At 33.2% G+C, this 15001-nt stretch overlaps 1 protein-coding gene across 3 annotated transcripts in view; it reads right to left on the bottom strand.

The window, feature by feature from the left end:
• Ltn1 (listerin E3 ubiquitin protein ligase 1) overlaps positions 1-15001 on the bottom strand; it is a 46958-nt gene that overhangs the window by 19078 nt on the left and 12879 nt on the right. For all 3 annotated transcript variants that reach the window (XM_078044508.1, XM_005323570.3, XM_040286960.2), the window contains exons 7-18: positions 13673-13846; positions 12941-13131; positions 12147-12282; positions 10262-11077; positions 9770-9811; positions 6898-7087; positions 6067-6306; positions 5107-5260; positions 4304-4448; positions 3763-3949; positions 1448-1607; positions 459-563 (exon numbers count right to left, since the gene is read on the bottom strand). In XM_078044508.1, the coding sequence (XP_077900634.1) occupies positions 459-563; positions 1448-1607; positions 3763-3949; positions 4304-4448; positions 5107-5260; positions 6067-6306; positions 6898-7087; positions 9770-9811; positions 10262-11077; positions 12147-12282; positions 12941-13131; positions 13673-13846 (2540 nt within the window). The remainder of the gene's footprint in view (positions 1-458; positions 564-1447; positions 1608-3762; positions 3950-4303; positions 4449-5106; positions 5261-6066; positions 6307-6897; positions 7088-9769; positions 9812-10261; positions 11078-12146; positions 12283-12940; positions 13132-13672; positions 13847-15001) is intronic.

The following is a 15001-nucleotide window of genomic DNA, read 5'->3' on the forward strand; positions in this document are numbered from 1 at the left end:
TTAGTTCAGACTTTTACTATGCCAGAATACATACATATCATTAAAAAATTCTTCTTGGTGAATCACTCAATTCAAAATGTTTGTGAATCTCAGCTGATGATAAAGTTGAAGTATTAATGTGAATGCTGAGTGCTACACTAGTATATCCAACCCCACAATCTACTTTTGTAACAAATTTATTGCATTTCTAGAACATATTTCATGGGATAATCTTTATTTAAGAGAAATAAACCATTTTCACATAGTGAATAAAATGATGAAAGAAGTGTGTTGGGAACAGAAAAAGATTTGGGGGGAATATAGAACATGAGTTGCTTTAAAGTTTTACTTTTCATTCTTTAATTTCCTCATTTCCTAAACCTTGTTTTTCAGATTTATTAAACATTATTCATCAATTGGAGATTGCCAGGTAAGCAATTATAACAAATTACAAAATAAAAACTTTTAAATAAGAATACCTTTCTTTTCTTTTATAATGTGGCTTTACTTCATCAGATGAAATACTTCGGGAAAGGATCAATTTGGCAATAATGAGAGACCAGAGTGTGCCATTTTCCCTGGATCTAAACAAGGAAGAAAAAAAATTACATTGCATTTGGGAAGCATTCTTAAAAGAGTTTTAAACATTGGCTATCTAGACTACTTTTACAGAATTAAAATAAATCACTTTGTAAAGGCATCAATTCACCCAAAACTTCACATCCAAGCAAGTATCATAATTACCCAAAGGACTGGGAATTTAGGCTTTTAATTCTCCTTCCACAACTGAGACTGAGCTCTCATTCCAAGTCAATTCCGAAGTCCCTCAAATCACAACAAAGGTGATGAGCTTGAAAACCAGACACTATAGCTGAGAAAAGGATATCTCCCAGAGGATAGCTAGTCTGGATTAGGGTGAAAACCCAACAAGCACTAATACCCACTGAGGAAAGTTGTGAGTGTCAAATTTGTGGATTGGGGTTGGAGAAGAAGCGAGGTCCTCTGCCACTATAAAACATGCTCAAACTATTATACACAACTGATAACCTCTTAAACAAAAAGTCTTTTCAAAAAATCAAATACCTAACTACCATAAGATCCACAATGACTGTTTTCATTATGTACTTTCCATAACTTCATGCTGTGGTTGCAACATTAAAACATACCTAGAACATGTAATAAAGATTGAATCTGAAAGTAGAGGCAGGACTGATCACACATAACAAATTAAAATTTTCTATAGGGCTCTATTTCTTTCATCAACATCTGCTCCCTGAATATACAAGCCAAGACCAAATATCCCCCCCAAAATATTCAATAATATCCATTAAGTATTTACCATGAATATGGATTATTTCACTCAAACCTCCAAAACATTAGCATGAAGTGGGCTTATCCCTTAGAGAAGACAAAATCATACACAACCAAAACGGTCATTTAAAAAACAGAAATTGAAAAGGATTCTTACCTATTAAACAGAAGCTGTAGAAGGCCAGCAATATTACCAAGCACACGAAAGTTATCAAATGTAATGTCCATTTTTTGAAGCATTTCACAAAATCCAGTCACAAAAATAGGTGGATTGTCTAGCTCTTCACACCACTGAAGTGAATAGAGCAGTTCTGCAACTAACAGAATGGACAGGACTAAATTATCAAGTGTACATGTGACTAAACTCTTCAATCATTTTCACTTCGATGCCTCATTTTCTAACACTGCTATGCCCACTTACCTCAAAACATCTATAAAATGAGTTTCAAATCTGATTTGAGATGTACAAGGATAATGAAAACTGAGAAGAGTTGTCTGACAAAGTATCACCCTTGCCAGGTATGGGGCGGAGCCTGTGCCCTAGTCTGAGCCACGCAAGAGGCTTGAGAGAAGATTGAGATTAGGAAACTTGGTTAAAAATATGACAGGGGAAGGGGGTTAAAAAAACACCACCATGAGCCCAAGTAACAGAGTAGTCTGGTCTGGATTCAATTCTATGTCCGCCTCAACTGTATATACATAGTTAACCCTGAGGACACTACAACTTATCTTACAGGACTGTTGTGAGAATTAAATGATCAAGTGTCTATCACAAAACCTGGCATTCATAGGTTTATAATACATAAAAATCACAGCTCCCTTTTCTAAAACCACATACAGATTGTGGAGTCAGAAGCCTTGAGACCTAGTTCAGAAAAGACCTTCACAAGCTATGTTAACTCTTATCAAGTCAAAATATGTATGTACATTCCATGTATGTATTATATATCAAAATACATTCTGCTGTCATGTATGACTTAAAAAATTAAAAAAATAAAAAATAAAAATAACAAAAATTTTAGAGATCAAGTGATAGGGTTGATAAGAATTAGTAGCATGGGGCTGCGGTTGTGGCTCAGTGGTACAGCACTTGCCTTGCATGTGTGAGGTATTGGGTTTGATTCTCTTTTTTTTTTTTTTTTTTAAGAGAGAGAGAGAGAGAGAGAGAGAGAGAGAGAATTTAATATTTATTTTTTAGTTTTCAGTGGACACAACATCTTTATTTGTATGTGGTGATGAGGATCGAACCCAGCGCCTTGGGCATGCCAGGCGAGCACGTTACCGCTTTAGCCACATCCCCAGCCCTGGGTTTGATTCTTAACACCTCATAAATAAAAATAAAGGTCCAGCAACAACTAAAAAAAAAATTTTAAAAAAAGAATTAGCAGCACAATTAATAAAAATGAATTATTCCTCTAATTTCCACTTTTGTTTGGACAGATTAATTCTGAGCAAAACTGTAAACTGTGGATTTGCCTCCCCCTGTCCTCAACGAAATGTGCAGCTGGCTAACTTCCACAGAGGATATATTCTCTTCTATTAGTAACTATGTTAGAGCTGAGAGATTACAAGAAGACTGACACAGTGCAAATCCTCTACCTTTAGTACCATCTATATAAGCCACACCATTAATCACAGTTGTTGTTCTTCCCCTCCCCGCCAAAACACACAGACAGGTTTATTTAGGAAAGAAGATAGACATTCCAGGGAGAACAAAGTCAGGGAGTAATCTCAAAAGAGAGATGCCCTTGGGGTAAGCAAAGAATACAGTCTTAAGGAGAAAGCAGGCTATCTTCCATCTAATGCAGGTCTCCGAATGGAGAAATTTCCTGAGGTTCTAAGTCCTCTTGAAATTCAACATTTCAACCTCCACTTGTCAGAAAAATAATTAGGGCTCAAATTTAAAGATATAGAGAGGTTCAGCTGGGTGCTGTGGCACACACCTATAATCCCAGCTGCTTGGGAAGCTGAAGCAGGAATATCACTAGTTTGAGGCCAACCTCAACAACTTAATGAAATACTACCCTATCCCAAATAAAAAAAAATTAAAAGGGCTGTGGTATAGCACAGTGGTTAAATGCCCCTAGTTCAAGTACTTGGTGCAAAAAAAAAAAAAAAAAATACAGAAGTTCAAAAATCAAGGGAAAATTCAGAATGTTTGATAAAAACATACCAAAGTTTCACAACCACTCTCCTTAGGGCATGTGCCCCAGGATCTCCTTCTCCCTATGTCATACCAACTTGATAACTGATTTTATACCAAATTATGCTGTACAGCTAACAAATTATAGCAAGATTTCAGTATATATGAATCCAATTTGCAATTTAACATCACTTAAGTAACTGTAAGCTTCCTATCACTAAAATAATTAATAGAAAGCTAAAGATTCTTAAATATTTAAGTTACTATGTAAATATTATTTTAAAATTATATTTATTTGTGCATTATATCTAAATTCTCATATTACTTACTTATTTTCTCAAGCACATTATTTTCTAGGACTATTTTCTTCTTTAGTGCAACAAAGATCATCTTGCTTAATAATGCTGAAGTACACAAATGGCTGGGAAGTGTTTTTGTATCTTGTTCCTTAAAATCTGTTTTAAAACACTCATAATTTAAACTCAGTCTTCCCTCTAAAAGCGGTCTGTATAACCACTGTGAAAAAAAAATAGATACAATTATATACAAAAATCATTAACATTCTAAATAATTTACTATCTATGTAATTCATGCAGGAAACAGCTGAGGTTATTAGAATGGATAGTTTATTAGTAAAACCTCAAAAACATGGAAGTTTGGTTTTTATTACAGGAAATTATCAACATGTATATTTCTTCAAGATTTCTAAGGACAAAACCAAGCCTCATTCACCTTTACACCCAGCTCTGACAATGTCAAAGGCAAAACAAGATACTCATTTTTTTTTCTTTCCCCAGAAAATAAAATATTCAAGTCTGTATGAAATCCAAACTTTAGAATGTGATATGCACTCTCCAATCTCAAACATACCTGAATAGGAAGAGACTGTCTCATCTCTTCCCACTCACTGTTGTTTGGCATTACACTTCCAATATAAACTCCCAAAAGATAAGTACCTTCACTCTCTAGAAGTGTATTTAACAAATCATCAACAGCAGACAAGAGGACCTGCAGACTGAAAATAATGTAAAGAATTTAACTGTTGTAATTATGACCAGCTTTAATACCCTAATAGATAATGAAAGAAAAAAGACAAAAATAGAAGTAGCAGTAAATGACGCCCTCTTCCCTGTAGACATACAGTCAAACAAAATAGAGAGCTGCTTCTATTTCATAATGAAGGGGACTAGATCAATTTCAGATCCGATATTTCTGAAATACAACTAACTTATTTCATGAAAAGAGCACAATTCTTTGATCCAACCCCAAAAACCTCTATAGGCACTGTTTCCACTCTTATTATATGTATTTAGGTATGATATGTGAAATATATTTGTAATTCAATAAAACAACCAAGAACAATGAATACACATGTCATGAGAGATTACACTTAAAAAATCTACACCAGCCTTCAACACAGGATAGTAGTACCACCATATCACTGACCACAAATTAGCAGTCCAGCAGATAAAACAAATCATTCTTCAATTAATTGAAAGTTTAATGGAAGATCATTTTAAAAAATTGTTTTGGAAAAAATATGTATATTTGCATCATCTCTTAGAGTCCTATAAGTTATTTTTCATAGGCACTCACACTAATCATGAAATCTTATTCAAGGACAATGGCTTAGTATAAAAGAGACACTGTGCAATTGTCTACAAAAAATTTACCTTGTGTTATCCAAAGATGAAGACTGAGCTTGTGTCTTCAGCCACAGAGCAGACGAATGTAGGAAGGTACTCTGTTTATGTGTACTGCCAGTTTGATGAACCAACAAATTTACACCAGAGAGCCAAGTATTTTTCAGTTTACAGATTAGAAAATCTAAAATTAAGATGTTAATAGGAATTTATAATCTCACTGAATTAAATCTCATCAATACAAAATATCTTAAAGAACTCATTGCAGATCTGTGATATTTAAGATATCATTTTAAAAATAAAATAAAAATTCAATTGCTAAAAATCAACTGTGCTGTACACATGCAACACTACAAGCTAGCCTGTATCATATAAATGTAAAGTAGTAAGATTTTATAAGTTAAGTCATTTACTGCTCTGAACTTTTTTACTAAAGAAGTTTTCCTTTTGGAGATACAATAAGGAGATCACTATTTCCAAACAGACAAGTTAGTATTAAAGAAAGGGCTGGGAAAGAAGGGTTCTCTATCATATCATTTTTTATATCCCTTTGATAAATAAATGGGAGTTGACACATAGGGCAAGAATAAGTTTTGCAATGACCTCACATAATCTCAACTTCATTTTGATATGCACCAAGACAGAATGTTTCTTACAATAACAAAGAAATAGTATTTCCCTCTTCTTATGAATGAGGAAACTGAGGCATCAAGAAATTAAGCAAATTGCCAGAGCTACTAAGTAGAGAGGCTAAGATTCTAAATTATCTATTATACCCCCTTCCAAAACTATTTCTTTGATCAAGTAATACCTAATACATCTTTAATTTGGTTTCTAAAACTGATTTAAACAAGATTGTAGATATTTACTTATAATGCTTTAAACTTTCAAACACGTTATGATTCAATTAATAAAGCCTGGGCACTTACACTCACTATGAAGGTCAGAGCCGGAGATTCCCAACAAAATATTTGAGCAGTAGGCTATTACCTGGCAAATGTGTTTTTTCTTTGCTCTGAGCACATAACTGAAAGAGAGTTAATAATAAATCTTCAGATGATGGCATTAGCAAGCATCCTTTTGCTGAGCTGAAATAGTTATACGCCACATCACAGATAAAAGACACTGATGAATCACTATTTTCAGCTTCTGACAATGTCTTTGTTTTGTACAGAGTTTCATGAAGTTTATCAATAATTCTTCCAACATATACTTCTCCAATCAAGTAATCTAGAAAAAAAAAAAGTCCAAACAAAAAATAAAAAATATTAACAAGTGTATTTTAAAATATCTTACCTTGAATTAGCTTTTTTATGTGGATTTTTAAAAAATATTTTTATTAGTTATAGATGGACACAATCCTTTATTTTGTTTATTTTTTGTGGTGCTGAGAATTAAACCCAGTGCCTCATACATGCTAAGCAAGTGCTCTAAAACTGAGCCACAACCCCAGCCCTTTATGTGGGTCTTTTAAGGTGCTCATGTATTACATAAAAGATTACATTAACAAATCAATCTGTCCTGACACATAAAAGTCCAAAGATAAAGCAGTTTTAAATTAAGTTAAAAAAATTGTAATAGTTTACAAAATTAAGAGTAGCTTTGCCATATCCAAAACATTTTGAATAGAAAATACTAAATACCTTTGGAGTCACACTATGAAGATGAATAAACATTTAGTGTACTTAAAAAAAAAATCAAGATATTTGAATAAGTCTCATTAATCTGAACCAATAATTTGCAATCTGAGCAAGGAATCCCCTCAAAAGGTGAAAAGAATTATTATCTCCTGCTAGAGAACAAAAAACATATTTTCCCTACCATTTTTAACATGTTGGGATAATACCAAGCTTAGAAGAGTCCATTCTTCCGAGAAGTGAGAATCTGAAGACAAGGTGGGTTCCAATTTCTTATTACAAAGACCATCTGCCAAGGCAACCAGTTTCTCTCCAAGGATATTGCCTTTTAGCCAAGAAGTTACTAAAGCATGTTTATCTGAACTAGAACATGCCTAAAACCATAAAATTAAAGCAAAGATTAGAAGCAAGATCAAAAAGTACAAATTTCTAAATTATTATCTGTACCATTATCACCACCCTTCATCATGATGGCCTTAACTTTATCCCCCACTCCTCCTCATCCTAGTGTTCAAGGAAGATTGGCATATACCCTGTTCCCCACTACCTCTGGTTCATGTACACTTCCATGTGTTACAATGTTTATCCTCCCAACCATAAATATTACCCCTCTTCTTTATCAAAACCCCATCCACTCTTTGAAAATCAGTTTAAATCCCACCTGCTTTATGACATCTTCCCCCATCCACTCTAGCCCACAAAGATCACTGCTTTTCTCTGAATTTCTAAAGCACTTACTGGATTGTATTATTACTTAAATGTTTCATCTGTGTATGTCTTGTCTTTCCAATGAGATTGTAAGTTCCTTGAGAGCAGAGACTGTCTTAAACTTCTTTGATACCTGCTATCAACACTGCAGTTATGTTCAATGAATAATGAATGCATGAACTTTGAAGATAGATTTATAAATGCTCTATAGATGACATTTTGTTCATTAATTTTGCTAAAATTAAAGAACAATTAATGTATAATAATGGTAAATTACTTCAACATGAATAAATGGACTTATTTCCCCAAATTCTATGAAACAGAATTACTGGGGATAGGTATCTGACAGCAACTTATTTATTTGCATTGGGTGGAGAAGTAAGGAAAAAAACTTGTAAATCCACCCCCAAAAGCATGCTGATCCATGTTCCCAGAGCTTCTTTTGCTTTATGGGCTGAGAAGAAAGGAATTTGCAACTTGGTTCATTTCAAAGCAATCTGGAAAAAAAAAATCCAAGTGCGGATTGGGTAATGCCTGATAAACTGCTTAACCTTTTATTTAAAAATTGTAAGTAATCAGAGCTTATATTTTAGTCCAAGCTTTACCATTAAACTAGCCTTATGACCTTGGACAAATCTCTTAACCATCTGGGCCTCTCTACTAATTTGAAAACTAGAAAGATTAACCTGCATAAACCCGAAGGTCCTTTTATGATTCCAAATTTCAGTTTTGTTTTTTATTTGTTCATTTTTAAATAAACTGATTTTATAACTCTACCTAAAGAAACAGGTTCTATAAATCATTTAAAAATATTTAGCATTTAAATGGCTATAATACTGGCTTTCCTAAAGTAATTTACCAAATAAATCCAACCTATTCTATAGAATTCTTGTAGTGAAAAAAAAAAACAAACTTGTGAGTAAAATGTCTCTCAAGTTAGCAAGTCATAAAGTTCAACATCTTATGCACTGACATGTTTAATGTAAAAATCCAAGCAGCTGTAAGGAGATGCAAGGCTAATGAGTCATAGAAACACAGGAGGCAAATACTAGCTAGGAACTTCCAAACAGTATGCTGGAAGCAGATATTCTTCTAAAAAAGTCTGAATACTAGGACTACCTGGTAGGAGTTATCAGTCTATGTTTATCTAATTATTGACCCCTGCTGAGGATGTAGCTCAGTGGTAGAGTGCTTACCTAGCAAGCCTGAGGCCTTGGGTCCAATACCCAGTACTGCCAAAACAGTACTCATCATTCTAATTATTGACTCCCTCAGCTGAGATTCTAGGCTTATCAAGCAGCCATGTGATAATTTGGCATTTCATGTAGCTTGGCTATGGGAAAGGAGGCACTGAGTAAATTAATAGTGTGCCTGGTAAGTTATACGTTCATTGAATAATAAGAAATGTAAAATTTTGTATGTTTTGTAAAAGTAAACTACTGGGGAAAATGGGAACTTATTGTTTAATATACACCAAGTATGGGTCTTACAATACAAAAAAGTTCTAAGGACTGGTTGCACAACAATGTGAATATACTTATCACCACTGAACCGTATATTAAGAAATGGTTGGAACAGAGTTAGGATATATATAAATCAATGTTAGCATGCATAAGGCCCTGAGTCAATTCCCTTCCTTCCCAGGAAGGAAGGAAGGAAGGAAGAAAGGAAGAAAGGACGATAAATTTTATACTAACTTTAAAAATAGAAAAAAAAAACTTGTAAAACAAAAAAGCAACAAATGCTTTAAAAGGAGGAAGAATTTTAGATGGCTAGTCATTCTAGTTGGAAAAATGCTATAACCTATCTTCATTAGAAAGGAATACTTAAGCCATTTTTTAAAATTCTAAGTTGTGTGTTCTTTATTTTCACCATTAATATTCCTATTAAGTCAAGTTACATGTCACACAAAAGCTGGAATATTTTAATTTGCCTTCACAGTATTCCAGAGTAGGGAAAATTTAATTTTCTGAACTGTTCTAGCAAAGCTACAACCACTCAATTCACTTCTACAAAAGATAAAGTACCTAGGATAAGAGTAGCAACTTGCATACTTAATTAAAAGATAATAAAATGTTTAATTCTCCCTGCATTGCTTGTTAGGAAAGAAACACTGGCTTTCCCAGAAATTGTTTGTTTTTTTCCTGATATGCCTAACCAGAAGAATAACTGTACAAAAAGGCAAAACTAAATGTCTTCTCAAATTAAGGTAAGGAAGTTAAAATAGTAAGGAAGTTGTCTAATACAGGTACCCGATTACCTGGCCATATTCAGTGTGTGAATATAACTGTGGCTTTGACTTTTCTATACCTACAAATACAAAAAAGAAAGAAAAAAGCCTAAGATACCTTTTGAATAACCTGATGAAGAGAATTCCATTCCAGGTCCTCCTGAAAGAAGAAAAGGAGTTAGAAACAATATGCTAAAATGAACAGCAAAACTTTTAAAAGTACTGAAATCTCCGTGTAACCAATCCAAAACTAAAACATTTTCGTCCAATTTTAAAAATTATGGACTGAAAGAACTCACCCTTTCATTCCTAACTTTTTGTCATTTTGTTTTGCTGAACCTGCCCAGAAGCCTCAGATACTTCTCAATCAAAAATACATAGGGTTATTTTGTTTTCTTTTGTTTTGGGGTGGGTATGAGGTGCTGGAGATTGAATCCAGGGCTTTGTGCATGAGAGGCAAGCACTCTACCAACTGAGCTATATCCCCAGCCCATATTGCTTGTTTTTACATTGACATTCATAGGCAAGAAATAAAGCAAAAACAATCCCAAGAAAACTTCTTACTCTCATTAATATTACAATAACTTAGAAAGATATACAAAAGTAATACCTTGGTTAGATCATCCAAGACATCTTTTCTTTCTACGTCACTTTCACAGCAACAGAGGGCACTATACAAAATGTCCACCAGGAAACCAGCATCTTTCCTTTGATCTTCATTTAGCCAACCTATTAGTTTATGATATAAAAATTGCACTGCAGGATTTTTTTGTGCAAGTTTGGTTATTTCAAGAGGTTTGCCTTTGACAATACTCTCTTTTTCATCACCAAGGAGCATTTTAAATACTTGGCTTGAAGAGAAGGAGTCAAGAAGAGTAGACAGAAACCTTAAATGTTGCTCTGACTTTTGTTCATTAACATAATTAATACTCATCTCTGCAAGTTTACAGACCAAGTCTTCCAAAGGTTTTTTCCTTAGAGGAGACATAATGTCTGAAGAATTATTAGTGAGAAAAGATTCAGATTCAGTTGGTAATTCAGAGGCTTCACTGTTCTCTCCTTCTGAAGATACATATTTTTCAATCTCTTTATTACCTTCAGATGTCTGATCAGCAAATCTAACCTTACCATTTTTTTTTTTATTTGATTTCAAGGAGCTCTTTGGCTTCTGAAGGACCTCTAACAGGTTAGATACACCCAAAACAGATTTAACATCAGCCTCTGGCTCATTGATTTTCTCGACACAGATCTCTGATAGTTTTTCCCAGAAATTGAACAGTACATTCTCCAAGTTTTGCACCATTTTATCATCTTTTTCTATGTCTGCTTTAGCTTCCCAGGAACTTAAAGTTTCTGCTAAATGGTTAAATAATTGACCATGTTGCAATCCTGGATCTTTGAGAACTGTATCAATAAAAGGGATCAACTGAAAGAGAAAGTAAAATATATAAACATTCAGTTTTCAAGAAAAATAAATTTTAAACAAATTTATAAAACTATAACATTTCATATTTAATAACCAAAAAACAATTTTTCCTCAGAACTGCGAAAAAAAAGATCATTTTATATCATACAAAAAAGATCTATCATACAAAAAGCTTAATGATTCTACCATATTCCACCTGAAATTATTTATTTTTGTGATGATTAACCATGATTTATAATCCAGTTTTCTTTGCATCTTCATGACTTTTTCAGGTAATTTTTGGTTTTCTTTCTTTTACAGGAACATCTAGATATGAGACTACAAGTAAAAGATGAGGCCTAAAGAATTCATAACTTCTTAATAAATTTCAAAGGTAAGAGAAGTTACCTATCTGAGACAATAACAACTAAGATCTAGTCTTCTGTAATTTCATTAATTTCTTATTATAGGGACCATACTGTGGAACCTGCTTTCATTACTAGATTTAAAAGCCAAGCCCAACTGATTCACAAAAGTATAAATGTATTTGAGTATTTTAAAAGTAACAAGATGGGGCTGGGATGTGGCTCAAGCGGTAGCGCGCTCGCCTGGCATGCGTGCGGCCCGGGTTCGATCCTCAGCACCACATACCAACAAAGATGTTGTGTCCGCCGAGAACTAAAAAATAAATATTAAAATTCTCTCTCTCCTCTCTCACTCTCTCTTTAAAAAAAAAAATAAATAAAAATAAAAAAATAAAAGTAACAAGATGATATTATACAATTTAAACTTAATACAAAAGATAACAAACAGCATCTTTCAAATTCAGAAAATTTTGCACTGTATATATCTCAAACAGGATTTTAAATCCAGAATTTGGTGTATTTAATCAGCCTAATGTATAGTCATTAGATATTATATTACACTAGAAACTAACAAAATAGAATTTTTACTTACTTGGTCGAACATACACATTATTTAAATAAAATCTATATATGGAAGGCTAACTACTGAAAATGGCAACAAGAAACAATGAGCTTATGTCTTTATTATGTTTGTACAAAGCATTGTTGATTTTCATGTTAAGTACCTGATCATTGATGAGCATCTGTTCAATCTCTTCCTCGCCTAAGTTTTGTTGCATTATAAAACGTAAGCATTCAAAAAAAGCAGACACTACTGCTGAGCACTCTGAAAAGCTGGTTCTAATTCTCTCTGTTGCCAGCCTAAGAAATAATAAATAGCTATAGATTAGTCTTTCATGAATAAGAACATAAGAAGAAATAGAAATTTGAACCATACTGTATATCTTTTACTAAGTGAAAAGATTTTTCAAGTATTAATAAACAACTATAAAATTTATCAGTGAAAAACTGGTTCATTTTCTGCATTAAGGCATTTGTTATCAATATTAGAATAATGTAACATTTGAAAAATGGACTATTTCTTCTAGGAATTTCACCATATTTACCTAGCTTTTTGCTAGGTACTAATAAGAAGCCTTGAGAGTACCCCAAATAAGAAGTCTGGGCTGGAGGTATGGCTCAATGATAGAGTGGCTGCCTAGCATGCATGACACCATTGGTTTAGTAGTAGGGTGGGGTGTGGAGGAACAACACTGAGCTGAGAATACTCTCAGGTGATTTAATCCCAGCCACTTAGGAGGCTGAGGCAGGAGGGTCACTTGAGTTCAGGAGTTCAAGCCCAGCCTGGACTACTCATAATGAAACCCTCATTTCAGTAAAAAATAATACCTCTAATTGTATTTTTCCAAAAAGTTTAACAGTATTTAATGAACAGCAAAACAATTTGGAGAAATTCAAATAAGAATATAAACAAGAAAATGTCCTTTGCTTTTAAAAATATAGAATTTAAATTCTTTACCCTGCTACTAGAGAGGTGAGGAAATTTTTGAAGAAATCCAACTTTGGATCTGTAATGGACTGAGGCAATTTGCTGATAAATGGCAGAAGATACGGATATATGACTGTAGCTAGGCCCCGACCACCATCACGAACCACAGTCGACAACTTTGGAAACACACTTTTTTTTGCATTTACATGAAGCCAACAGTCCTAACCAAAGAAAAAATTATAAAAATAATGAGAGATCATAAACACTTTTCAATTGAGACATAGACATATAGACTCTCAAAAATAAAAATCAAATATTTTACCTAAAAAGACTAAATCAAAAATCTAAAATTATAAATATACTACATATAAAATCACATATTCCGTATGCTTACAGGACAATATTAATCAGGAATAATTATTTAATTTAAAGTATTTTCATAAAAGTTGGTCTCTTAAAGAGACAAATTATATTTTATCTTATATAAGATTCAGGCATGCTGACTATACTAAAACATAGATTCAAAAAATAATTAATATTGGCCAAACACAAAGTAAAATAAAAATCTCTACACCATTTTTATAGTCACTTGAATATTTGTACTAAGTTTAGATTAAGTATTTATTTCCAAGAGGCATTTTTCCAGTAAGTCTTAGATATTATTATCTGATGGTATCTCTCTCATATTGTATCTAAGATTTCTAAAATACAACTCGAAAGAAAAGTGTTCCCCCAATGCATAAATGTGCCTCTCTTACATACCTCAACAGTTGTAAGTGTATAGAGTACAGCCTCCCAGAGTGCTGGACAAACAACTGGGTCACTGTCATCAATGCTAAGTAGAACAGATGGGCTCACTTTGGAAGCTTCATCTTTCATTAAATGTGGAATGCGTTGGCACAAAGCAGACACTAACTCAAAATATGCTGAGCGGATCTAAAAGAAGCCATAGAAAGGTGAATTAAATTAAAACCTAGTAAAGTTTGATAAGATTTATTTATGATAGTAGCAGATAAGAATATTCACATAAACCCTGCCACTGATAAAACTAAGTAGCTATAAAAATACTTTTTAAAATCTACTTAAGAATATCAAATGGCTAAAAAGACATCAGGAATTATCAGAGCAAAGTAAAGACAGAAAGATTTAATTTAACATTTTCAATGATTAAAGTAAACACAATTCCTTTTTCTTAGCAGAACCCTCATTTGGAGCCTATAAAACAGCCAAATGAACAAAAAATAAGCCAAGTGGAATGTCCATGCCTGATTGCAAGTTTGAGGTCAGCCTCAGCAACTTAATGTGGCCTTAAGCAACTTAGTTAAGCCTCTTCTCAAAAAATAAAGAGTAAGGGATGTGGCTCAGTGGTTAGGTGCCCCTGGGTTCAATCCAAAATAACAAAAAAGAAAAAAAAAAAGGAAATTCTCAAACTTTATAAAATCTAGAGGAAACACCATACTTAACATTGAAAGTCTAGAACTATTTCCACTGAAGTTGGAAACATGAAAAATATGCTATCTTAACCACTTCTTAACATGGTAAGAAGACAAATAAACAATACAAATAAGCCAATACAAATAAGTCAATACAAATAAATAAGAGGGAAAAAAAGACTTGAAAAAGAACCCAAATAACTATAATTGCAGCAATATAACAAGATAGGGAAAACATTCAATAAAATCTACACAAATAATTTTGAGAACTGGAGTCTAGAAGAGTGAAAGAGTTAACTGGATACAAAATTAACATATAAAAGCACAGCCTCCCTATATAACAGTAGAAACAAAGTAGAAAATGAAATAAAAAAGCCCATTTCATAATAACAATAAAAGCCACAAAGACATATTCACTGTAAAGAATACTAAAGCATTCTTAGATGCAAAGGACCTAAATAGCAAAATGTACTTTCCCAGCTGTGGTCAAAACAAAGTGATGTTCTGCCTTCTTATTTTAGTTCTTAAACTATAGAAAGTATTCTTTTTAGGCTTTACCATATCTTTTAAAATTCTGTGCTTTTGGTTGATGATTTTCACATTTTAAATGGCCTCCAAGTACAGTGCTAAAGTGCTGACTACTGTGTCTAAGGGCAAG

This window comes from Ictidomys tridecemlineatus, chromosome 3 (assembly GCF_052094955.1).
Source record: "Ictidomys tridecemlineatus isolate mIctTri1 chromosome 3, mIctTri1.hap1, whole genome shotgun sequence".
Lineage (NCBI taxonomy): Eukaryota > Metazoa > Chordata > Mammalia > Rodentia > Sciuridae > Ictidomys > Ictidomys tridecemlineatus.